The sequence below is a fragment of the Gossypium arboreum genome, chromosome 8 (assembly GCF_025698485.1).
Source record: "Gossypium arboreum isolate Shixiya-1 chromosome 8, ASM2569848v2, whole genome shotgun sequence".
NCBI classification, from domain to species: domain Eukaryota; kingdom Viridiplantae; phylum Streptophyta; class Magnoliopsida; order Malvales; family Malvaceae; genus Gossypium; species Gossypium arboreum.
Window position 1 is genome coordinate 7,176,201 of NC_069077.1, and position 25,717 is coordinate 7,201,917.

At 36.5% G+C, this 25,717-nt stretch overlaps 2 protein-coding genes across 6 annotated transcripts; one reads left to right on the top strand and one right to left on the bottom strand.

Annotated features, from left to right (window-relative positions):
* Nucleotides 1-4,926: 4,926 nt before the first annotated feature.
* On the top strand, nucleotides 4,927-20,944 carry LOC108469627 (chromatin modification-related protein EAF1 B-like). Of its 5 annotated transcripts, none has more exons than XM_053031587.1 (23): nucleotides 4,927-5,361; nucleotides 6,505-6,707; nucleotides 6,823-6,877; nucleotides 6,954-7,051; nucleotides 7,133-8,594; nucleotides 8,702-8,821; nucleotides 9,006-9,272; nucleotides 9,953-10,138; nucleotides 10,328-10,408; nucleotides 10,654-10,711; nucleotides 10,789-11,303; nucleotides 11,422-11,475; nucleotides 12,005-12,062; nucleotides 12,173-12,363; nucleotides 12,452-12,676; nucleotides 12,913-13,047; nucleotides 13,166-13,282; nucleotides 14,369-14,457; nucleotides 14,585-14,800; nucleotides 14,886-15,261; nucleotides 15,937-17,706; nucleotides 18,092-18,151; nucleotides 20,220-20,944. In XM_053031587.1, exons 2-21 carry the CDS (start codon nucleotides 6,565-6,567, stop codon nucleotides 17,620-17,622), a joined length of 6,132 nt encoding a protein of 2,043 aa, XP_052887547.1. In that variant the 5' UTR covers nucleotides 4,927-5,361; nucleotides 6,505-6,564; the 3' UTR covers nucleotides 17,623-17,706; nucleotides 18,092-18,151; nucleotides 20,220-20,944. The 5 variants fall into 5 exon arrangements, with proteins under 5 accessions (XP_052887547.1, XP_052887546.1, XP_017626056.1 ...); XM_053031586.1 differs by lacking the exon at nucleotides 20,220-20,944 and adding an exon at nucleotides 19,598-19,902; XM_017770567.2 differs by lacking the exon at nucleotides 20,220-20,944 and having other exon boundaries at nucleotides 4,928-5,361; nucleotides 12,452-12,505; nucleotides 12,596-12,676; nucleotides 18,092-18,425.
* On the bottom strand, nucleotides 19,929-25,143 carry LOC108469628 (probable LRR receptor-like serine/threonine-protein kinase At5g48740). The gene is made up of 15 exons (XM_053031589.1): nucleotides 24,611-25,143; nucleotides 23,581-24,127; nucleotides 22,929-23,498; nucleotides 22,775-22,843; nucleotides 22,625-22,693; nucleotides 22,477-22,545; nucleotides 22,318-22,389; nucleotides 22,135-22,203; nucleotides 21,828-22,054; nucleotides 21,542-21,747; nucleotides 21,220-21,346; nucleotides 21,074-21,142; nucleotides 20,670-20,859; nucleotides 20,462-20,594; nucleotides 19,929-20,378 (listed from the first exon to the last, which is right to left on the bottom strand). Exons 1-15 carry the CDS (start codon nucleotides 24,702-24,704, stop codon nucleotides 20,160-20,162), a joined length of 2,730 nt encoding a protein of 909 aa, XP_052887549.1. The 5' UTR covers nucleotides 24,705-25,143; the 3' UTR covers nucleotides 19,929-20,159.
* Between the last annotated feature and the right edge of the window lie 574 nt (nucleotides 25,144-25,717).

Consider the following 25,717-nt stretch of genomic DNA (forward strand, 5'->3'; position numbering starts at 1 on the left):
AAAACCCAGTGGGACAAAACTTTGGTTAAAGGAAAAGAGTACAATGTGTTTTAGACTTCCCCTAATGACGACATCACATTATATCTTTGAGTCGTCGCATTCCAATCTTGTTTCGTAGTCTTTCACATGTTGAAGTTGGCAATACCTTGGGAAAAAGATCTGCTAAATTATCACTAAAATGAAATTGTTGAACTTCTATGTACCTTTCTTCTCAAGATCATGAGTGAAGAATAATTTTGGTGAAATATGTTTCGTTCTGTCACCTTTGATATAACCACCCTTTAATTGAGCTATACATGCTACATTATCTTCGTATAAGATAGTTGGCATATTTTCCTGTAAAGGCAAATTACATATCTTCTGGATATGTTGGGTTAATAACTTTAACCAAACACACTCTTGGCTTGCCTCATGCATTGCAATTATTTCAGCATGATTTGAAGAGGCAGCAGTTAATGTTTGTTCTATTGAACGCCATGATATGGCAGTACCTCCACATGTAAATAAATATCTCGTTTGAGATCGACCTTTATGCGGATCCGATAAATATCCAGCATCAGCATAACCAACTAATAGGGATTTTGAATCATTTGAATAAAATAACCCCATATCAATAGTCCCTCTAAGATATCTAAATAAATGTTTAATTCCATTCCAATGTCTACGTGTTGGAGAGGAACTAAATCCTGCTAACAAGTTTATAGCAAAAGCTATATCGGGTATTGTGTTATTTGCAAGATACATCAATGCTCCTATGGCACTTAGATATGGTACTTCAGGACCAAGAAACTCTTTATCATTCTCACAAGGACGAAATTGATCTTTATTCACATCTAACGATTGTACAACCATCGGGGTACTCAATGGGTGTGCTTTATCCATATAAAATTTATTTAAGATCTTTTTCGTATAAGTTGACTGGTGGACATGAATTTCATCTTTTAAATGCTTGATCTGCAGGCTAAGATAAAATTTTGTTTTTTCGAGATCTTTCATCTCAAATTCTTTCTTTAAACAATTTACTGCATTTTGAAGCTCTTTAGGAGTTCCAATAATATTTAGATCATCAACATAAATAACAATTATCACAAAGTTTGATTCAGAACTTTTTATAAAAACACATGGGCAGATTAGATCATTTTTATATAACCTTCTTTTAACAAATATTCACTAAGACGATTGTACCACATACGTCCAGATTGTTTTAATCCATATATACTTTTCTTTAATCTGATTGAGCAATTTTCCCGGGAAACACTATATCCTTCAGGGATTTTAATTCCTTCAGGGATTTTCATATAAATTTCACTATCAAGTGTACCAAACAAATAGGCTGTAACAACGTCCATTAGACGCATGTCAAGTTTTTCACATACTGCCAGACTAATAAGGTATCTAAATGTGATTGCATCCACCACAGGAGAATATATCTCTTCATAATCAATGCTGGGTTTTTGCGAAAATCCTTGTGCTACAAGTCATGATTTATATGTTACGACTTCATTTTTCTTATTTCGTTTTTGCAAAAATATCCATTTATATCCTACATGCTTTACATATTTAGGTGTTTGGACTATAGGTCCAAAAACCTCACGTTTAGAAAGTAAATTTAATTCTGCTTGAATTGCGTCTTTCTATTTTGGCCAATATTTTCTATTTCTACATTCCTCAATAGATTTAGGCTCAGGATCCTCATTTTCTTTTGCTATTTCAATAACAATATTATAAGCAAAATTGTTGTCGGCAACTATATTTTTTTGGTTCCATCTTTTTCCTGAAGTAACATAACTTATTAAAATTTCTTCGTTATGACCATTTTCAGGTACCTGAACCTCTTTGGGGTTTTTTGATTAGTTATATCTTTGGCCTCTTCTGGGGCACTTGCCTCCACAATATTACCATCTTGAATAATTGATCCTTTCTTTTTACGATGATTTTTATCTTTGAAACCGATTGGCCTTCCACGCTTCAAGTGTAGATTACTTTCTTTTGCACTAACAATTTGCCTTATTGGGATACCAATTTGTATTGGAGCATTTTCAGCTGGTATGTGAGATTTTGTAATTCTCTTTAGGTTAGTAAATGAATCTGGCAGTTGATTGGCAATGTTTTGCAAATGTATAATTCTTTGAACTTCTTGTTCACATTGACTTGTACGAGGATCTAATTGAGATAATGATGATCCATTCCATGTAATTTCTTTTACCACTTGTATTTTCTCTCCCCCTAATGTTGGGAATGTTGTTTCATCAAAATGACAATCAATAAATCGTGCAGTAAATAAATCTCCTGTTAATGGTTCAACATATTTAATTATAGAAGGAGATTCATAACCAACATAAATTCCCAACCTCCTTTGAGGACCCATCTTTGTGCATTGTGGTATAGCAATTGGAACATATACTGTACATCCAAAAATTCTAAGATGGGAAATATTTGGCTCCTGACCAAAAGTCAATTGTAATGGGGAGTACTTATTATAACTTGTTGGCCTTAAGCGCACAAGTGTTGCTGCATGCAAAATAGCATATTCCCAAGTTGTAACAGGGAGATTTGTTCTCATAAGCAATTGCCGAGCTATTAGTTGGAGACTTTTGATAAATGATTCAGCTAAACCATTTTGTGTATGAACATAAGCTACAGGATGCTCAACTTTTATCCCAATTGACACACAATAATTATTAAAAGCTTGGGATGTAAAATCACTAGCATTATCAAGTTGAATAGTTTTGATTGCATAATCTGGAAATTGTGCTCTTAATCGAATTATTTGAGCAAGTAGTCTCGCAAATGCCAGGTTGTGAGTCGATAATAAGCACATATGTGACCACCTACTAGATGCATCTATTAATACCATAAAATATCTGAATGGTCCACATGGTGGATGAATGGGCCCACATATATCACCTTGAATACGTTCCAGAAATGTTGGAGATTCAATCCCAACTTTAGCTGGTGATGGTCTAATAATTAATTTTCCTTGAGAACAAGTGACACAAGATAAAACCTTAAATTCAAAAATCTTTTAATGGGTGTCCAATTGAATTCTCGATGATTCTTCGCATCATAGTAGATCCGGGATGGCCTAATCGGTCATGCCAAATAATAAAAGTATGTGGTTCTACAAACTTCTGGTTTGCAGTAACATGTGACTCAATTGCACTAATATGTGTATAATATAAACTTGATGAAAAATCAGGTAGCCTTTCCAAAATATATTTCTTTCCATATTCAACATTTGTAATATATAGATATTCAACATTTTTCTCATTCGTAGTCTCAATAGGATATCCATTAAGACGAATATCTTTAAAACTTAATAAATTTCTTTGAGACTTGGTGGAATATAAAGCATCATCAATGATAAATTTTGTACCTTTAGGTAATAATATAATAGCTCTTCCAGAGCCTTCAATAAGTTTTGAAATACTCGATATTGTATTAACATGGGCATTACTCATTGTCAAATGAGAAAAATATTTTTTATCTTTGAGTATCGTATGTGTTGTAACACTATCTGCAAGACACATGTCTTCATAGATTTTGGGTCCATCAAAATTTTGTTGAATATTCATATTCTTCATAAAAACAAACAAAATATAATATGAGAAACATTACAATTATTTATTAAATATATAAATTATTCTTTATGCAAGTAAATAAAATATACTTAAAACAACATAAAAATGTCAAAGTAACATCAATTTTTCTAATGATTCTCAAAGAAATCTGCACATCTAGGTGAGTTATATTATTAAGGTTATTAAATTTATCATCCTCGTAGGCATGATCAATTTTATTATTATAGTGAATATCTTCATCTTTTGCCTCCATTTCATCATTTTGGGATATAAAATTTGTCTCCATATGCTTTCCCTTCCATTTAATGGATGCTTGATAAAGTTTCACTAAATGCTCAGGCGTATGACAGGTACGTGACCAATGCCCCTTTATACCACATCGATAGCATATATTCTCAACAATCTTTGAAGGATTATTTTAACCACTTCTTTCATGTCTTTCATTGTTATTCTTTTTTCTGGTGGTTAGAAGTATCATTGTTATGACCACCATGATAACGATTACTAATACGTCTTCGACCACGTCCCCCACTATGTTCATGACCACGGCGGTGACTTTTATATTTTCTATTTTTATAATTATTGTGTACTGCTACATTCACTTCAGGGAATGGTGCAGAACCAGTAGGACGAAGTCCATGATTTTTCATCAATCGCTCATTATTTTGTTCAGCCACCAAAAGGCATGAAATCAATTCAGAATACATTTTAAAACCTTTTTCACGGTATTGCTGCTGCAGGAGCACATTAGTAGCGTGAAAGGTTGAAAATGTTTTCTCTAACAAGTCCTCATCAGTTATGTTTTCTCCACATAATTTTAGTTGAGAACTAATTTTGAAAAGTTCTGAATTGTATTCACTTACGATGCAACCGTAAGTGCATCCAATCATAACGACCTTTAGGGAGTATCACAGTTTTCTGATGGTCAAATTGTTCTTTCAAATTTTTCCATAACTCAAGAGGGTCTTTCACAATGAGATATTCCACTCTTAATCCTTCATGTAGATGATGACGGATGAAAATCATTGCTTTTGCCTTGTCTTGGTTAGATGCTTCTTTATCTACTAATATAGTATTTCCTAGACCTTTAGCATCTAAGTGAATTTCAGCATCTAATTTCATTTATCATTTGTAATAGCTCATCCATCAACTTTAATTACTTTTCGTGCCGTATTTAAAATTATCAAATTTAACCAACATAAAAAAGAATTAATTCATTATTTATTATTTTAATATATTAATCGAATTGGTATCATTTAACTCAAGAGACAAACTAGACCGAAAATGTATAGAATTTTTATCCTTTCTTTTGGGCAGGCTCTTTTGGGCAGGCTATTAATGAACTAAGAAGCCCAAAGCCCGTTTGTCTCGTCGTCTTCCTTGGGTGAAACCCAAAGCCTACTCACTGAGAGGGGTCGCATAGTAGCCCCGAAAAGCAGCCGAGCCGAACAAAACCTAAAAAAAAAAAAAAAAACCAAAATTCGAACAAGAAAATTTCACCATTTTTTTTTATTTTGGGAGCGAAAAAGGAAAAATAATTAAAAGTGCTTTTATCAGAGAGGGACTCGACAACTCGCTCATGGCTTGCATTTGTAGGGAAGTGTCATGTTATATGGTGAATTCATGTCGTTTTGATTGAGGGCAATAAGTTTGGGGTAACGTTCGAAGCTTCAAAACCTTAAGAGATAGAGAGAGAGAAGTGTTGAAAAGAGCGGGAACGTTTCTGGTGCTCGGTGCTTTGCCCTAGCTCCCAATTATTCGACTGTATATCCGAATTCAGGTTATTTTCGCGCTTAATTTTTGTTTTAGAAACCCTAGAATTTTGAGTAATGTTTCAAACTAGGGCTTAACTTCCGTGGTTCAATGCATTTAGGGTTTCTATTTACGCATTTCGATTGAATGCTTATGGATTTACGTGGTACGTGGTCTTTGCATGTGTTTATTTACATTAATTTGAGGTAGAATGCTGGGGAAGCTCATTAGGTTCTATGCTACGTTGTTTAGCTTCTGATTTTGGACTTCTAGTGTTTATTTTCTAGGAATTTGAAGAGAATTGCTGGTGCCAAGCTCTTTAGATGCTATCATTTGGTTCTACATGCATTTGTATATATGAAGTATGGTTATCAATTCGCAATGATATTTTTGTTGATTGCCATGGTCCAGCATTGCTTTTGGCTTTTGGACTAATGATGAGCTATAATTCATCAAGCTTTTAACTGTTTAGAACCTAGTATCAACCTCTGTCACAACAAGTTTAATATTGTTTTGTGCCTTTTGCAATAGATATAAGGGGTTGAGTGAACTTTAATTGAATTTTAATTTACTTAGCTTGTGTTCAGTTGCTGTGAAACTACCGTGTCAGATAGGGAAATTAAGAGGTGAAAGAGGTACAAACAATGCGCAATTAGTTGACATATTTATTGAACACCTTGTTTCCCCATATGAAAACTCATTGCTTTAAACAACAGAAAAAGTAGGAATCACCTTTATTTGCTAAAATGTTACTCAGTAGGATTAATACTGCTGCCCTTTAATCTATTTAAAGTATTTTATGAGTACATTTTTTTCTTTTCTTGGAAAAATCTTTCTAAAATTATCCTTCTTATGTCCATTTCTTGGGGGTTTCAACCTTGGTTTTTAGTGTTGGTTCTATCCATATCTGAGCTTCTGGAAAACTACCTATATTTTAATTATCTTGAGTGATTTTGATGATATCAGTTTGTACAGTTGTGAATTCATACAAACTTGAATCTTTATCAACTGAATCAGTAGCACATCATCTTTACTGTGGTCATTAGGCTGTCTGCATCATGACTTACTGGCGGGAGAATGTTCTTCGTTATTGGATGCTTCTTTTCTATTCATTTTTTGCCTTTGTTTCTACTCTAGTTGTAATTTTCCCCCTTTTTTGACATCTTTGTAGGTATTCACAGATATCATCTTTTTTGCGTCGATGGGAGGGGCTGTAGATATTTAGGTAGGAATGCATGGATGTAACTCAGGATCTGCGCTCTTAGTAAATGCTGAGGTTGATTTCATGGGAAGGGTTGTTGATGGTGGAGTCGGGATTGGTGTCAAAACCTCTCCACGCAGATCAGCCATTGAGCAGGCTCAAGCAGAACTGAGGTGATACTTACATTCCACTTTTGTTTACTCATACCTTTTTCCAGAAAGTGCACTCGGTTGTCATTCCTTAGAATACACAACTTATTTACTTTCATTTTTATCCTTATTATAACAGGCAGGAGTATGATGTTCGCGAGGAAAGGAGAAGGGAACTAGATTTTCTTGAGAAAGTATGCTTTTATATCTCCTCTTGCTGCTTCTGATTTTTTATAAATTAATATTCATCATAAAGCACCTTGCTGTCAGGGTGGAAATCCCTTGGATTTCAAATATAGCAATGCAGCTTCAGTTAGTGTCCAATCTACTTCTCTCACTGATCAGCATGCACAACATTTTGTTACCAGGTATATATACATATAAATATATATTTTTTTGTGTACTGTAGTTCTGAATTATATTGGAGTAACTGGCTGATATTAATACAGTGAAGCAAAAGGTAGTTTTGCACAGTCTGCTTCAGCTCATGGCGATTCAGTAGAGAGTAGTGGTAGACCAGGGGTTCCTGCAGCTTGTGAACCCAATAGTGCTGACAATCTCTTACTTTTTGATGGTGAAAATGAGTTGCCTGAAGGTGAAAGGAAGTCTATGCATTCTCGTAAGAGGAACACTGTTGTTCCATCAGAGCAATCTTCACATATGGAAGGGACTCAAAATGTTAAGGAGTCTGAAGATTCGACTATTTTTCGCCCATATGCTCGAAGGTACAGGTCCAAAATCAAACGAGATGGTGGCCGATCAAGTTCAACAGATATTGTCCATGGTCGAGGTGGTCATGGCTCTTCTTTACTTGCTCGTGGAGCATCAAAGGATGTGAAGGCTTCAACATCTGAACCAAATAACCAAAAGGAAAAAAACATATCCTCTGTTACTACCACAAAATCTGCTACTTCTAATGGTGATTTGGCTTCAAAGGTGATAACTTCTGATGATAAGTTAAATATGGAGTTGGATGGTGGGAAGCCTGTGGAAGAAACGACTAGTCATTCAAAGGGTGATCAATTTGAAAGAAAGGCTGATGTCATAGCTTCCAAAACAATGATAGATGACCTGCCTAAGGAACCTACTATAATTGAAGCTCATAAATCTCCAGTTAGTTTGGCTTTTGAGGAACCTAATCTTGTTGTAGGGAAGGAGCAGGTAGTTTCAGCAAGTCTTGAACGCTTACCTGGTACTGGTGCAACAAAACCTGAAAATGAAACTAGTTCTCATCAGCTAAATGGGGTTGCTGATGCTAAAATAGATAGGAAAAACATATCAAATGAAGAGCAAAATAGCTGTGTGGCAATAGGGACAAAGGGCTTGGATATGGAGTCATCTTCTACTAAAAACAGCTTAAGCTTAGATGTAAATAACGATAATGAAGCGTGTATTAACCCCAAAAATGTTGATTCTAATGTTAATCCCTTGGAATACACATCAGAAAAAGAAGAGTCACCAGCCTTAGCTGTTGGTGAATCGGCAAAAGAAAAGAATGAGATCAAGGTTCTTGATAATGCTGCTGTCATTTGTGATGCTAATACTTCCTTGAATCAGAACCACTCACTTAATGATTCTACTGTCAAAGTGGAGGAAGTAAGATCTGAATTGCAAATTGAGGTAAGCTGTCCTTCCAACAATGAGGTGATACAAAGCAGTGATGCTGTATCAGAAGCTGATAGGAAAGTTAGTACTGTGCAGGGTGATAATTCTAACTCCAACATAGACAAAACTTGTGCTAGTAGGCCCCAAGGCACAATGGATAACTTTATGTGTGAGATTCCTGAGATGACTTTCTCAGGAATAACCTGTACTGATAATGCTGATACACAAACTAGTTTGGAGAATCATGTGGAAATGGTGGACAAGGCACGTGAAGATTCCATTTTGGAAGAGGCACGGATTATAGAGGTGGTTTGTTTATCTTTTTGACTGATAAATGCCCATTAATTTCTTAAATTGTGATGTATTTTGTTTGTCTTTAAAAAGCTTAAAAGGTCTAGTATTATGGTAAACAGGCTAAGCGGAAAAGGATTGCAGAGCTGTCTGTTGGTACCTTACCTTTGGAGAACAGCTGGAAATCTCACTGGGACTTTGTTCTTGAGGAGATGGCATGGTTGGCAAATGATTTTGCTCAGGTATTATTTCATTGTTGAATGTATATTGAATTCATCTTATGCATTCTTCTTTTTAGTTTTTTCCTTCCTATTGAGAGCCCTTTTTTTATTAGCTTTACTTTTATATCTGTCTATAAAGTTGGGTCCAAAGCATAATTGACAATTTGCTTATACTCATCCTTTTTTGTTCTTTATATGCTTGTAGGAGCGTCTTTGGAAGATGACTGCTGCTGCTCAAATATGCAAACGTGTTGCTTTTACTTCACGATTTAAATTTGAAGAACAAATTCGATATTGGAAACTCAAAAAAATAGCTTTAACCCTTGCTAATGCTGTCATGGACTTTTGGCATTCGGCAGAGATCCTACTAACTAGTAAGGATGCAAATCTTGGTCCAAAAACCTGTGGCCATGACTTGATGGGGTCAAGGACCAATAAAGTTACTGAGATCACAATTAGCGAACTAGATATGGTACTAGTTATTTCTTGGACGTTTATTGGTCTTTATTCTTGATCAATTTATGCATGTCTTTCTGTGTGGTAACAGTGATGATAATTTTTATGTTTAATTTTTCTATTAAAGCCTGGTGCAAGTTGCTTCTATATTATTCAAATTGAATTAAAGTTTATTTTAATGATTATTTATGTTGGTTATCAGCTTATAAGTTCTGTTCTCCAGTACATGGTGATTTTTACTTGATCTTGGGGGAGCTGACTTATCTTAGAAATGTAGAGGCCACTGAGAACTTGGCTAGTTATGTGGATTCTTGGCTTTCTTTAATCAAACTTTGGTTGCATCTTAATTCTAATTTCATTGGTATGCTGGCTTTTTTAAGTGCATGCTGGTTTGCTGGGCTTGATTGGATTGTTTGATGATTGAGTTCATAGGCTCTGGATGATGAGTTAACATTCAATTGAAAATGCATGATGATTTATGGCCTTTGACTTCAGAACTAGATTCTAGAATATGCATTTAAATATTTGGCATTGAGTTCTAGTTCTAGAGCTGTTTGAGCCCTTTCTCCATGCTTTCAGTTCCTTTCTCTTGCGAAAACTGCTTGATACTCCTGTTATATTCATTTCTAGATCGTACCATACCCTGAAATATTTTTCTTTCTGTCTTATCTTTTTGTGAAACATGATGTGGAGCAGGATGCAAAGGAGTGCCAGCGGCACACTGGAAAGAACAATGGATTTGCTATCCGGGCATATGCTCTTAGATATTTGAAATATAATAGTTCCCCTGTTCCATCACTCCTAGCTGAAGCACCAGCAACTCCTGACAGGATATCTGACTTGGGCATTATGGACATTTCTTGGGATGAACACCTAACAGAAGTATGGCTTAAATATTTCCTTTCAGGTTTTCTTAAACATTATTCTTGGCTTTTGCATAGAGCTTTTTGATCTCTCTTTTAATAGCTTGTATTTGTTTAACTCTGCATGCCCAGTTCTGGAGTTTATTTTCTGGTAATATTTTCTTTACATCAGATTCTTTGCTTGAATTTTTATGCACTTTATTTTCAGGAAAACCTGTTCTATGCAGTTCATTCTGGAGCTATGGAAACCTACCGAAGATCTATTGAATCTTATATGGTACAGACTGAGGTAAAATATTTCGTTTAATGAGTTTATATGCGCCTTTTTCTTTTTCTTCCGCTATATTTATTAAGGTAGAATAGAATTTGAAGAGCATAGTGCTGGACTGATATAATTAATCTTAAATTATTTCAGCCATGGTTGCCGTGGACAACCATGATAGTTCCATTTCTGTGCCCAATTTACCTGAGTCTTGTTCTTAGGGCTTCTCTGTTTTGAATCTTGCTTATTATTGGAGATTTTTTTTCTACCAGAAAACTGGAAGTACTGTGCAAGAGGAGGTTGAAACATCTGCTTATGATGCGAGAGCAGGTAATTATTGCTCTTTATTCTTTTAGATTCTTAGTCATTGAATATTCTTCTGTTCCTTACAACTTCTGTGAATTCAGAGTTTGGATATGATGACTCTGTGTATGATGAGGATGAAGGAGAAACAAGTACATATTATTTGCCTGGAGCCTTTGAGGGGAGACAATCATCAAAATTAAACCAGAAGAAGCGAAAGAACCCAATGAAATCATATCCTGCAAGACAATATAAAGTGGATGCTGATTTGCCATACAAAAATTGCGGCCAACCTTCCATTTTCATGGGAAAAAGGCCTTCCAGTAGTCTAAATGATGGTTCCGTTCCTGCAAAACGTGTGCGCACTGGCTCCAGGCAGAGGGTTTTAAGTCCATTTAGCAGTGCAGCAGCTGCCAGGGATTCACAGGCTCCAACACAAACTGATGCTTCTAGTGGAGATACTAATTCTTTTCAGGATGAACAGAATACATTGCATGGAGGATTACGGACCCAAAACAGCATGGAGGTTGATTCAATTGGGGACTTTGAAAGGCAGCAACCATATGATTGTGCCGGAACACCAGCAAAACCTAAAAAGAAGAAAAAAGCCAAAAATCTTGTATGTAGGAATTCTTCTGTTTAACTGACACTGGGGTTTCTCACCCCTGGAATGATATGGATAGTCTCATTATTTGTCTTTATGGTTTCTAAAGGTGCCTTAATTGTGTTTCTGGTAGGGTTCGGCATACAATCAGGGTTGGCAGCTGGAGTCTCCTGTTCACAGTGAACAGGTATTTTTTATTTTTTAAATCTCCACTGTTCCAAGCTGTTTATCTTGTTATGAATATATATATTGTTTACTTCATAGTTTTCTTTCTATTTTAAAGAATTAGTATATATTTATTTTATCATTATTCTTTTTTCTGCCTGGATGAGTAATTACCTTTTTTAGGTTTTTGTGTGTATTACTTTAAAAGCGTAATTGTACCCAACTTGATATTCAATTACAAAGGTATTGCCTGTTTTAAATTTGATGGTGAAATTCAGTCGTATTTCTTCTGTTTTCATGATTAAGGAAACTTTTTTTCATTTTCAAAGCTTTAAGGTCATTTCATTATTTTCAATTGTCCATCTGACCAAGTTGGATTCTGCTTTCCATGATAGATATGACTTATGAGGGTGTCATAACTCATTAGTCTTTTTATGTAGCAGTGAACTTTATCTGCATTTTCTGTTTTCCCTTGTATTTGCCAAAATTTTGGTCTTTGTGCTCTTTTTCTAATTGGTAATCTCATGTTTGATGGTGCTGTTCTTTCACAGAGGGATTATTTGAAAAAGAGACCAGAGAGTCATCATTTTGATTCTAATGGAACCAGTGGTAAAGCTCTTTTCTTCTTGCATTTGATTAAATGGTTGGTTACTTGGTTGGGTATATCTATCTGGTGTTATGTTCTTCGTCCTTCAAATTTTCAGTTGTCTTTTTCTTAGGTTTATATGGACAACATAATGCCAAGAAGTTGAAGATAATGAAGCATCAGCCTGATAGTGCTTATGACATCACTCCAAATGGATCCATCCCTTCACCAGTAGGGTCCCAAATGAGTAATATGCCCAACCCAAGCAAAATCATTAGATTAATTCATGGTAGTGACAAGGGTAGAAAAGCCAAAACGCCTAAGGTATTTTTCGTTTACCTGTTTGTTACATTCTGCTTGATCATGTGCTTCGTACTTGTCTTAGTCTGGGTGTGATTGAAACTTCTTCCAGATGTCTACTGGTCAGCCTGCTTCTGGTAGTCCATGGTCACTATTTGAAGATCAGGTTAACTTTTGGTATCTTTTCTTGAAATTATTCTTCAATTGCTGTTACCGTTACAACCACGCCTTGAGATGTTTCTGGATTTATGTTCAGGCACTTGTTGTCCTTGTACATGACATGGGTCCAAATTGGCAGCTTGTAAGTGATGCCATCAACAGTACTCTTCAGTTTAAGGTCAGGGCTTGAGCAAAATGTCTATATAAACATATCCTGTTATTTAGTTCTTCCTTCTAATGATATGTCTTATCACTCTAAAAGTGCTTCATATTTCATTTGCCATTTCTATCTACACTACAGCAGCCTTACTAGTGCTTTTTTTTTTGGTCCTTTGGCCCTCACCTTGCTCCTCCCTTCCACTTGTCACCTTTCTCCATTTGGTAATAATCTTGTGAACTTCTCAATGTGTTCAGTGCATATTCCGCAAGCCTAACGAATGTAAGGAACGCCACAAAATTTTAATGGATAGGAGTGGAGATGGAGCTGACAGTGCTGATGATTCAGGGTCCTCACAGCCATATCCATCGACATTGCCTGGCATTCCGAAGGTCCTCTCTCTACCAAAAGCTAGTAAATTCAGATTTTTGTTTATGTTTAATGAATGACATATTCCATGAAGCTAATTTTATCTTGTATGATCGGCTGCTACTGCTGTGTTTCATGCAGGGAAGTGCCAGACAGTTGTTTCAACGTTTGCAAGGGCCGATGGAAGAGGATACTCTGAAATCTCATTTTGAGAAAATTATACTAATTAGCAAGAAGCAGAACTATTGGCGGAGTCAGGTACATATGTGAATTTTATAGTACATATAATTTTTCTCTAGAAATTCTGGCATGTATGTAGTATTAAGAAGAGATCAGTCTCTTCTTGGTACCTTCAGTAATTTCAAATTTGCAGTTATGTTATTTTGAATATTGATGCAAATTATTACTATAGGCATTTTAAGGACTTTTGTGCACTGTTAATTTTATTTCTGAAGGTACACAATACATGTTAAAAAACTACTAGATTTACTGTACTCAGTATTTTGAAACATTCTGACCTATGCTTCAAGGAAATGGACCAGCTGGCATGCACTATTTTAGGATTCTATTTGTATTTCATGATGCCACTTGATCAATATCAGTGTCTCTTTCAATAAAGAATATATGGATGAAGTTTCATATCTTGTAGTTGTGGATGTTGGTGCTCTGAGACTGAAATGAAACTACTGAACTTGCGGTGAACTATTCTTAAAATGAAAATAAATGATAAGGTCAAAACAGCAGACATGTAGTCCCATTGTCCTCTAGCTGCAATTTCTTGAAAGGGTTTCATTAATTCTTCTTGGGTAAGCTGGGAGATCAACAAAAGAAGTGTCCTGTTTATTGAAGTTGACCTTTCCCCTACTTCCGATTATAGAATAGATACTTGCTCTAAATCCATAGTATTCTTTGCTCCTTTTTTTCCCTATACTTCATCTGAAGTATTCATATAGCACTTGAGTAGTAGTATAAAACATTAATATACATAGTTAAAGGGGATCTTAAAATATTCGATTTACTTTGAAAACATTGAATAAGCTGTCTTTTAAGTTGAGATGCTGTTCCACACTGTATGGTGCACTTAATTGGACATTTGTCTGTGCTCTTAAAGAACTATTAAATCTAATTGAACCTAAATGTATTTCACTGTAAGAGAACTTTCACCTATTGTTTCGTAAGTGTGTTAGCAGTCAGTGGTGTGGCATAAAGTCCGGAATTGAACAAAACCTACAGTCTTAATGCTTGAAAGCATGCTAAATTCTAATTTGTTTACTTCACCTTAATTCTTCAAACTTTCCTGACTTGGTCCTTTCTTTCTTGTCTATTGTAAAACATGATTACCAGGATTTGAAGCAGATAGTTCCAGTCCATAATTCTCATGTTATTGCTCTTTCACAAGTCTGCCCAAATAACTTAAATGGAGGGGTTTTAACGTAAGCTTTGCTGTTTTGGTTAGCTTGTTATTTCATTCGTGTTCATTACTTTTTCATTGGTCTTGTCATGTTGTTGCTTTTATTGCAATCGCTGCATTTTTATTTTTTGTTCATCATCTTGATAAAGGCCTCTAGATCTTTGTGATGCCACTGCATCAAGCCAAGATGTTCTACCCTTTGGATCTCAGGCTTCTCATGTTAGTGGTTTAGCAATGTTGAATCAAGGAGATGTGGGATCAAGGCTTCCTGCCTCTGGAGGAAATTCCTCACTGCAGGGATCTTCTAGTATGGTTCTTGGAAATAATTTATCATCACCATCTGCCCCACTCAATGCAGCTGTGAGGTATAAAGCTTATGTGCGGCTTGCATCCTCTGTATGTACATACTTTCAGATACTAATGGCACAAGTTTGGGTCATTTGCTCTCAGGGATTGTAGATATGGTGTTCCTAGAACATCTTTACCAGCTGATGAGCAGCATAGAATCCAACAATATAATCAAATGTTATCTGGCAGGAATGTTCAGCAGTCCAACTTATCTCTCGCCGGGTCTGTTTCTGGATCAGAATGTGGTCGTATGCTACCTGCTGCTAATGGTATGGGCATGATGTGTGGGGTAAATAGAAGCATGCCAATGTCAAGGCCGGGCTTCCAAGGAATGGCATCATCAGCAATGCTGAATTCTGGCAGCATGCTGTCCTCCAATATGGGGGGAATGCCAAGCCCTGTCAATATGCCCCCTGGGCCAGGTTCTGGTCAAGCCAATTCAATGTTAAGACCTCATGACACCACACAGCTGATGCGAGTAAGTTATTTACTTTCCAGAGAGCGATATGGTTAAGTCTATATTTCAGCATGCTAGTCTGGCTTGGGCTTCTTTTCTTCCATGTAAATGGTTAATTGTCATATGCAAACAATCAGCATTGGTATTTCCCCCAACAAATTAGTTTTCATTGATTGCTGGGTCCAGAACTCAGGAACTTTGAGGATTGCTTGCACCGAAAGATCCCATCAAAATAGATTTCTTTGATGACTGTAATCCTAAAATCTTCTTTTATCATAGTTCTCTTGTTAACAATCAGAAAGAGAATGAATTGTGGGTATCTAAATAAACACTTTAGATTTAATGACCTGATGAAATTCAGGAATTTAGTATAGGCTTGATTGCAGGCTTCAATGCTTTGAGGTTGGATGCAACAACTTGCTGAAATTCAAGAATTTAATTGGCTGGATATTACATGTTTATAGACCTCAATGCCACCAAGTTGGGTGGTACTTTGGCTGACTGATAAGCAATACCCATTGTGCTATCGATTGTTGATATGAATAAATCTTACTCTTGTATGATTTTGTTTAACTATCATTCTCATATCTTAAGCTTTAAAGTATTCCTCTGAGTATAAAAATGCAGTTGATTTGGCATTTATGTACTTGTTTCTGAACTAAGATGATTTTCCTTTTTCTATTTTTTTTTTGATAGTCTGGCCCCAATCCAGAGCAGCAAATGCAAGTGGCACCTGAGCTCCAAATGCAGGCTCAAAGGAACGGCCAAGGAATTCCTGCTTTCAATGGGTTGAGTTCTGCTTACCCTAATCATCCTCAGCAGCAGCAAACACCTCCACAGCAGTCTTGTGCACTGAGTAAATCTCGTCATGCGAATCTTCAGGGTTCTAATCATGCTACTGGGTCACAACAGCAAGTGTCTGCCATGCGCTTAGCTAAAGAAAGGCAAATGCAGCCGCAGCAGCTTCATATGCATCAGCAACAACAGCAGCCACGGCAACCGTTTGCTGCATCCAGCACTTTGATGCCACAGGTTCAACCTCAGGCCCAACTTCCTATCTCTTCTCTTCAGAATAGTTCCCAGATTCAATCTCAAGCTTCAAATCAGCCAGTATCACTCCCTTTGACACCAACTTCACCAATGCCTCCTACCTCAATTCAGCGGCAACAGAAACACCAGTTGTCCCCTCATGGGCTTGGTAGAAATCCCCAACCTGGTGCTAGTGGGTTGAACAATCAGGTAGGCAAGCAACGGCAGCAGCAGTCAGTGCAGCAGCAGTTTCAACAGTCTAGCAGGCACCATCCTCAGCAACATCAACAAATGCAGTCTCAACAGCAATCTAAACTTTTGAAGGGAGGGGGAAGAGGACTGATCAATCAGAACGTTTCTGCTGACCATGCTCGTCTGAATGGCGTTAGCATGGCCCCTGGCAACCAAGGTGCCAAGAAAGGAGAGCATATGATACAAAGTCAAGGCTTGTATTCTGGGCCAGGTGTGAGCCCTGTCCAACCATCTAAGCCTGTAGTTTCTTCTCAACCTTTGAACCATTCCCAGCCACAGCAAAAGGTAATGTCTGGGGCAGCAGCGCTTTCTACAAAGCAGCTCCAGCAGATGGCTTCCCATTCCGATAATAGTTCTCAAGGCCAGGTTTCCACAGTGCCTTCTGGTCGTACACTATCAGCTGTGCATCAATCCGTGCTGCCAGGAGCTATGGGTTCACACCACCAGCACTGGCAGCTACAATCACAGCTGCACCAAAAGCATGCTAATCAAAACCATCCGAGCATTCAAAAGATGCTTCAACAGAATCGACAAACAAATTCTGATCCTTCCAGCAAATCTCAAGCTGAGCCAGCTCAAGCTGACCAACAGCCTAGGAATAATGCCTCACAGATGGGTACAACCACAACATCGGCAATGCATCAGGCTGGCCATGATTTAGTTAATAACATGGTACCGGTTGTTTCTCCTTCTGTTGGTGGTTCTCAGTGGAAATCACCAGAAGCAGTGTATGATCCTGGTATGCCAAATGTTGCCACTCAAGTGGGATCCATAGGCAGCGCTCCTCTTACAACTTCAGCTGGTAGTGATCCAGGACCTTCTGTCAGCCAAGGGCTAGGGCAGAGACAATTATCCGGCAGCTTACCCCATCTTGGAAATAATTCTGGGGCACAATGGTCACACCAGCCACAGATACAACAATCTTCCACTCCACCATCATCTCAACAACACTACCAGCCACCAGAGCAATTACAACAAGATCAGCATAATTCTCCCCCACAACAGCTGCCATTGCAGCAGCAGCCACAACAGCAAACTATGCATCTGCAAGCAGCACAGGGCAGCTTGTATCACAGGCATTCTAATTCTAAGCTTGAATGAATTGATATAGTTGATGGAGCAGTGCTGACAGCAATAGGTCCTGCTGGGGCTGGGTTTGCATGCTCTTGTAACAGCATTGTACAGGTAATGACAATTTATAAAATTTAGGCAGGTCTGACATATTTTTTCTATATTTTAGGCTGGCATACTAGGCAAAACTAAAAGATGCAGAATTTCATTTTTTTGTGATGTATCAATGATGATAAATAATCTTCTCTCTCGCTTTCTCTCTCTCATTCTCTCCTTGTTGTTAATTGATTTGTTAAAGCTTCTCTATCTCCCTCCCAATGCACCCTTGCTTGATTGAAGGCTACTTTCTGCAGCTGGTTATGGGTGCTTGGGCATGTAACTATTTGGATTGTGTAAACCTGTCGCTTTTTCAGTTTCTTTTTGTTTATTTCTTTCTTATCTTAATTTTCTTGAACTTGAATGGTGAGTGGACACTAATCGAGTTGTGGGTTTCATGCAGATGAAGCTGACTATTTTATTAGGGTATTGCGTTGTGGAAATAGGTCGTTGCCATTTGCAGGTTAGAAATTCACTGGAAAAAAAGACTTAGTTTTTGTTTCTGCCTTCTTTTCGGATTTTGAGGGATTATGTATATGGCTGCTTTAGAGCATAGTGAAGATGGAGACAGATATAGAGGCATTTGTACATAGGTCACATCTCCATTTTCTTTGTACTTTCTTCCTCTTTTTCCATGGTCTTCATAGAAAGGGCCTTATTTCTTTTTGCCCGTTAGATTAGTTCATGTATTATTACCCTTTCAGATCAAAGCAGTAGCAATCATTTTTATGGGCAAACGGCTTCAGAAATTTTGTGAATATAAGGTTTCTGGTATACGTACTGGTCCATGGTATTAGAACGATCAGCATCTGAACCTAAAGCGTAGCTTAGTTAGTTTATGCAGCAACTCTTAAAAGGTAATATTCAACAAGTCTGGCGTTCAAATCCCATCATCTTTCCCCCCATTGCTAGGTAGCAGTCTCCTCTAAACCATCAATCCCATTACATTTCCCTTTCCTTCTTGGGTGTAATAAATATTAATTACAAGCCTTTGTGTATCTTAAATGGATTATTGTGTAGTTGGAGGTCAAATGCTGGTCGTACTCCTGTTATGAAGGTTTAAGATCCTAGTTTTGGTGCAATCTGAAATGCGCTCCGGATCTTATTATAATCTTTGATTTGATTTCTTTTGAATTTGGAACGACCCAATTGTCTATGGTCACTCCAAAAGAACCGTATTGCATCTCATTCTAAAGGCTTCGTTTTGCTTGGCCCTTGCAATTTTTATCTAATTTGCTTTCCCTGTTTAATTGAAATGAATAATTAAGTGCCGAACTTAGGGGTATTAAGATATTATTTAGTGTTTTAGCTATGTGTTTACCCGTTGGTATGGTTCCTATAATTAATAATGCAAAGTTATGCCGTTCATATGTATCCTATAAATGTATTACTTTAGTTTTTCTTGTTTTCAAAATTTTTATATACAATTTATGTTTATGTGACTGTTGTTTTTATGTTATGTAAATTATGTACATAAAATTTTAAATAAATTAAGTCATTAATTATTTGTTTGATGAAAAAGTTTTTAACTGTTAATGTGATAGATTTTGGATTGATTTTGGAACCGTGTAAGATGAATGTGGATCTTGCGATTAGATTGTTAAAACATTAAAACATTAATCGTATATGAACTGTCAAACTGTTCGAGTATATATTTGTATGTATGTATGTATAGAAGAATCTTAGATGGGATTGTATCAAAAATAGGGAGTAAGTTATTTTCGCATTGAATTATTACTTATGGAATCAAGCAGCAATTAGCCTAACTCAAAAGGATACTGGTGTATGTGTGTGTGTATGTACATATGTTAAAGTCAAATAGATTAATGATGTTCATTAACTATGCTACTTCATATGAATATGTATGTATATACATATTCATTCCCTCAAATTTACTCCCACATTGCAGAATGTTAAGGTTGCAAGATTCAGCTTCCAGCATATGATGAGCAAAGGAGGCTATAAGATATAAACTATAGATCAATGATATTTTATTAACTCTGCTGCTTATGTATCCTATATATGAAATGTCAATGGAAGGTAAAACAATTGAAAAAAGTTTGTTAGTTCCATCTTGAAGTCTAACCTTGAGGTAAAAAGGACCTAATCAAGGTTATACTACTGTCATCGTTTTTGTTCTGGTATTGGTTCTAGCATGTTCGGGTTTATTGATTTTCTAAAAAATATTTTCCATATATTATATATAGACATACATAAAAATATATTTATATGCAAAATAATTAAAAAAAAGAATTATTATTTGCTTGCAATTGACAAAACAGACAAAAATATACACTCTTGTAAGTATACCCTGAAATAAACCTCATGCAATGCTCAATAACTTAATGTTCATTTCTCTGAAATAAAGGCCTCTTCTTGAAACAATTATGCCTCACCTAGCCAAAAACCAAATCTTCTTGTAACATCCTTAGTAGGAAAAGAATATATATTTTTGATTTCATGTGCTAGTTTTAACCTGAGCGTCCCAAAGATGCAAGATATGAGAGCTGAATACTGTATGCATCTTTCAGCTCTGCTAAAACCTCTGCAATGGTTGGTCTCAAGGATGCATCTCTATCAACGGATTTTACAGCGACTAAGGCTGCTGTTCTCATGCTCTCTGCATCGAAGGTTCCCTTTAAGCTATCATCTACTATCTCAAATGCACTTGCCTGTAAGTAGGGCTTCGCCTGCAATGAAACCAAGTATGAACCAGATTTTAAGAGCTAAGAACTAAAATATAGGTTTAATGTTATCGAACTCAGTTACCTACCCATAGCACTAAATTGAAGGAATCCGGGGATCCGGAGTGATTCAGTGGTTCTCTTCCACATATGAGCTCTAAAAGAACAACACCGAAACTGTATACATCACTTTTCTCAGTCAGCTGTTTAGTGGAATAGTACCTGCAGGTAAAATGGCATACATCAATGGTCTGGTGCAGTGAAGGCATTAACTTAATGAGATCAATCAAGGCTTACTCAGGATCTAGATAGCCTGCAGTGCCTTTGACAACGGTTGTGACATGAGTTGCGTCGGATTGAGTTACTTGCTTAGAGAGGCCAAAATCACAGACCTTGGCATTCATTTGAGCGTCCAAAAGGATGTTACTGCACTTGACATCGCGGTGTATTATTCTTGGATCGCTCCCGTTATGCAAGTAGTCCAGCCCTTCAAAAAGAAACAGATATAAAATGTGAACATTTGTCATTGTGGTAAACAAGAAGATTATGCATCAAATATTAATCCCCAGAAAGGGTTGCTTCTATGTTAGGATCTTATAATCATTATGTTTGAAGAAAAAATTGTTACCATATGCAGGTACGAAAAGTTCGAACCAGAAAACATGAAATTTTCCCATTGCTAAACAGTGTACCAGACTTACCTTTTGCAGCATCGACAGCTATTTTCAGTCTCCGAACCCAGCTTAAAGAAAACTTTTGACTATTTGGACCTGAAAACAAAACATCAAGGTTGAACCAGGGCGTATTTTAGCATGTGAGAGGAACAGATTTATCCTTCCAAACATACCATGGAGGTAATCAGCCAGTGATCCACCAGGTAGATACTCATACACTAGTATCTGCTTCTTTGATTCATAACAAAATCCTTCCAAGCATACAAGATTTTGATGTCGAATTTTCGATAACAGATGAACCTGCAGGCATTCCATATGCATGGAGAGGCATTTAGGTCAAATTGAAATACCCCTAAAGATTATCATTAATTAATGGTATAGATGATTGTATAGAGTCTTCAGTTAAGTTCTTCAATAGAATGGCTAGAAAATCACTGAGCTCACATTGAATTATGTGTTAGGCAAGGAAACTGGAGAGAAGGTTAGATGATAAACCTCGTTAATAAAAGAGTCGGCACCCAATTGAGTTCGATCAGATCGCACTTTTACTGCTACCAGTTTGCCATCTGATAGCTTTCCAAGGTAAACAGATCCGAAACCACCACGACCTATGACTTCCTTAAAGTTGTTTGTAGCTGCTTTTATTTCTTTGTAAGAAAATATTCTTGCAGTATTCCAGTTTCGCATATCAATAGGTGCACCTGAATATGAGAAAGACGTGCATATATGAATCGTGTTGTCAATTTTCACAGTAACAATGATGTAAACAACTATCGCATACTTGTAGTATCTGCGGCTTCAGTTTCCCTTTTATTTATATATAAAAATACTGAACGAGAAATGAGGAGTAGAGCAAATATGGCTCCTCCAGCTGCTCCGAGTATAATGGCTAAACGCGTATGTGGAGTGTGCTTCCTATTTGTAATAACAGTAACTTTTGGTGTCTCATTCGATGAGGCTTCGTTGCATGCCATTGTTGAAAAGGAAAGGCATAAATTCCCTAATGTTCTGCACCAATGTTGATTCCATCCAGAAACATGAATACGAATATCTCGAGATAGAATAAAACAAGAACATCAGTGCCATACCTAACTTCCAAGCTTTCTCTGTTCAAAGATGGGGGTAGGGTGCCTTGCAGTTTATTATTCTCCAGGTTCCTGAAGAATGAAAGAACACAGTTTTTCATCCATTGAAACACATTGAGGCAATGAGGGAGAAACCACATTTTCGGTTCTTCACCAGTTGGTACGGTTTTTATAGAAGTCACTTACAGCAAATGTAGATTCTCCAACTCTCCCAAGCTGGCTGGTACTATTCCCTGTAAACTGTTATTATGCAAGTCCCTGCATGTAGAAAAATAACAATGATGCAGTATTTATACAATCAATAACAGTTTCAATGAATAATTAGAGAAGATTACTACAACTTACAGAATTTTAAGGTTAACCAAGCTGTCTAAATCAGAACCAATGGATGTTAACTGATTGAAACTCAGGTTCCTGAGAATTTAGGGAAGATATATTATGTCTCTACTACATGAAGATATTAATGAAAGGTGAATGCTTTGACCGAAATTACAATTTCTCGAGGTATTGCAGGCTGTCCAGATTTTCTATTGCTCCTGAAAGTGATGTGTTATGCAAATCCCTGAAAGAGAATGAGATATCTATATAGAGGATGCGATAGGCTCATAATATTAAGAGTTAAAAGACAGATGAAGACATTTACAGTATTTTAAGATCCAGCAAGTCACCAAATGTTGGACTAATTGATCTCAAGTTGATGTCTGAAAGGTCCCTAAGAGAAAAATGATAAATCCATACAAGTAGTTAGCCGAGGTAGAATATGAAATTCGTAAGCTACAGTTTACTTTGGTACATACAATGATGTCACTGTACTTCCTTCACATTCAATATGATTCCATGGAGTTGGTAAGCATGGATCATCTTGCCATCCGAGATCGAAACCAGTAGACTGCTCGATAACTTGAAGTGCTGAAACTGTAGTTGAAGAAGCCTCTGGTGGAATATCAACAATTTCATAGACCTCAAATGCACTGATTTGAGGGTAGAATCTGATTCTCCTAAATGCAATATCCAGACTTGTGATTCCCTTTTGTGTGAAATATAGAGTGCTGGTTTCTGAGGTTGTTATAGTGAAATTGGATTGCTGAACGACCCCATTGATTAATATATTGAAAGAAGCGGAAACTGGAAGAATGTCTGCAAAATAGAGGACAATATAGTAGTCCCCGAATGTATCTAGAGGTAAGTTGTAATGTAAGACGTCATCCCGAGCCAGAACTCTAGCAGTCTGCAACACATCCAAAGGAGGGCTCTCCTTTAGGCTTGATAAATTCAAGCCAAGAGGAATGTGGAAGGCTGGTGAGAGATGAGCTGGTGTGTAACTTCGATCAGCATCCCAAATGCGGTCAAATGGATCTGCAGGGTACCTGTTTTAACCAAATTTAATAGTAAAACATCCTAACAGAAGACAGCAGCCATAGATGGTGAAAGGTTGGTAAACATACTTACCTCAATGATCCATTGGTATAGCCACTATTTATTCGATACTGCTTACGAAGTGACTTATTTGAGAAACCTCCCATGCCACTACGGTAAGCCCCTTGAGGAAGTGGTCGAACTTCAAGAGAAGAAATAACTGGCGATCCACTGCTCGGAATAGCATTCAAACAAAATGACAGTGTGGCCTTACTCACTGGCCATATGAACTCTTCAATCCATGGATCTTTGTTAGTTAAGTTCACAGTACTAGTTATAGCTGTCCCAAGAGAAACTAAGAAAGCTGGAGGTTTCCAATGTCTATCATAGTTCTTATACATAAATTGAGCTCTCACAAGAACCATGGATGATGTATTTTCCACTGGTAATTTATAGCAATTACGACGTTGAGATTCGGGGAAAAACCGAAGTGGAACATTGGATGAATAAGAACCAGAATCCTCAACATAGTTGATGGTAGTCATATTGCCTGTGTTTATGTATGTATCATCTGAGACCCATGTTATATTAGATGAATCAACATAAGTCCTTGCTCCACCACATGATAAGCTCAAGAAACCTGTCACATAGCAAACCAAATGTAAAAAACAAGACACAAAGTCCTCAAATCCAAAGCCTCAGTTGGACCATTCTGTTTCCATCAAAGCTTTAAAAACAAAAATGAAGGCAAAAGTACCATGGAGGTCCTGTACTAAAATTCAGATTATATTTTGTCCTTTTTATTAACAAAATGAACAAATTAATTCCTGTAAATCAGATCAAAGAGTAAAAAATCCTTTCTGCTAAAAATTTATCCATTTCTACTGTTAAAAGTTTTCTACTGTTAAAAGTTTTCTACGGTTAAAAGCTGATGTGGTGTGTCTCCTTCAGATGTGCATGGACATTTTTAAGTGTAGAAATGGATGAGGGGATTGGTTTGCTATTTGATCTATGAACTTTTTCACAAAAATGAACAAAGGCTATAGCTAAACATAAAAGGTGGGAAACTTGGATAAAACAGCTACGCATTTACACAAACATGAAAAAAGCAAATTACACATACCATCTTGCTCACAGAAAACAACACCCAAAAAGCCAAAGAACAAAAACAAGGTGACCCAGAAGCAGTTCAAGGCCATAGAATCTACTAACAACATAAAATGAACATAATTTGAGTAAAAACAGAGCAGGCTCCCTTAAATCCTTAATAAGAGTAATTATCAAGTTTGCATCATTGGGGGGTGTAAAAGTTATAAGAGAGAAAGTAATTGAGTAAAAAGGAGTGCAAGTAATGGGAGGATTAAAGAGAAAGATAATGATGATTAAAGGGTACCAAGAAACCAAGAGTGGCATTCATTATTAAGGTTGTGGCTCGATGATGATTGTTTTTCTATGATATATGGGCTTATCTAACACCACTAGTACCTCCATTGATGCTATTGTAGCACTGTGGCAATAGATGAAAAGCAGCTCAAAGGGGTAGAATAAAAATGGTCACTTCCTTAGTGGACCAAAGGTCGTTGAAAGTACAACTTAAAGTGGAAGCCATGAAAATGATGCATGTTAACGAACTCCCATTATATCTGCTTTAGCTTTCAGTATATTTCTTCTGGTTTGATCATTATTCTTTAAAAGGACATTCAGGCCAAACTGAGAAGAAATAAAATTAGGGCTAATTGCACAAGAGCCCCCAAACTATGATCAAGATTTTAAATTAGTTACAAAACTTTAAAATGTTCTAATTAAGTACTTAAGGTATCAATATTGTGCCAAATAAGTTTTTCTATACATGTTAAATGTTAAACTATATTTGATGTGAAACATATTTAAAACATGTCTTATTGTATATGACGTAATAAAAAATCTTCCGAAATTTAATATCATTGTCTATTTTATTTAAACATGCCAATTTTAAACTATCCATTCAATAAGTTATATTTTATAAATTTTGATTCACGTATTTTAAATATACTCTTTATCATATTGAAATCGACATTTAACACGAACTAATGTTAAACTAATAAAAATTCTAATTGATACGATATTGATACTCAATGACTTTTCAAATAGTGTTCTAAAAAAAAACTTAAGACGTGTTTGAAGTTACAAAATAATTGGATGAAATCAACTGAAATATTATTTTCGTAATCGTATTCTCTTATAATTAAAA

Coding starts and splice junctions, on each gene's coding strand:
- LOC108469627 (XM_053031587.1), top strand. CDS start 6,565: ATGCATGGATGTAACTCAGGATCTGCGCTCTTAGTAAATGCTGAGGTT. Junction 13,048..13,165: donor CATTGCCTGGCATTCCGAAG/GTCCTCTCTCTA, acceptor TGTTTCATGCAG/GGAAGTGCCAGACAGTTGTT. Junction 13,283..14,368: donor AGAACTATTGGCGGAGTCAG/GTACATATGTGA, acceptor CATGATTACCAG/GATTTGAAGCAGATAGTTCC.
- LOC108469628 (XM_053031589.1), bottom strand. CDS start 24,704: ATGTTGTTAGTAGATTCTATGGCCTTGAACTGCTTCTGGGTCACCTTG. Junction 22,546..22,624: donor CTGCAATACCTCGAGAAATT/GTAATTTCGGTC, acceptor CTAAATTCTCAG/GAACCTGAGTTTCAATCAGT. Junction 22,390..22,476: donor TTGGTTAACCTTAAAATTCT/GTAAGTTGTAGT, acceptor TTCTACATGCAG/GGACTTGCATAATAACAGTT.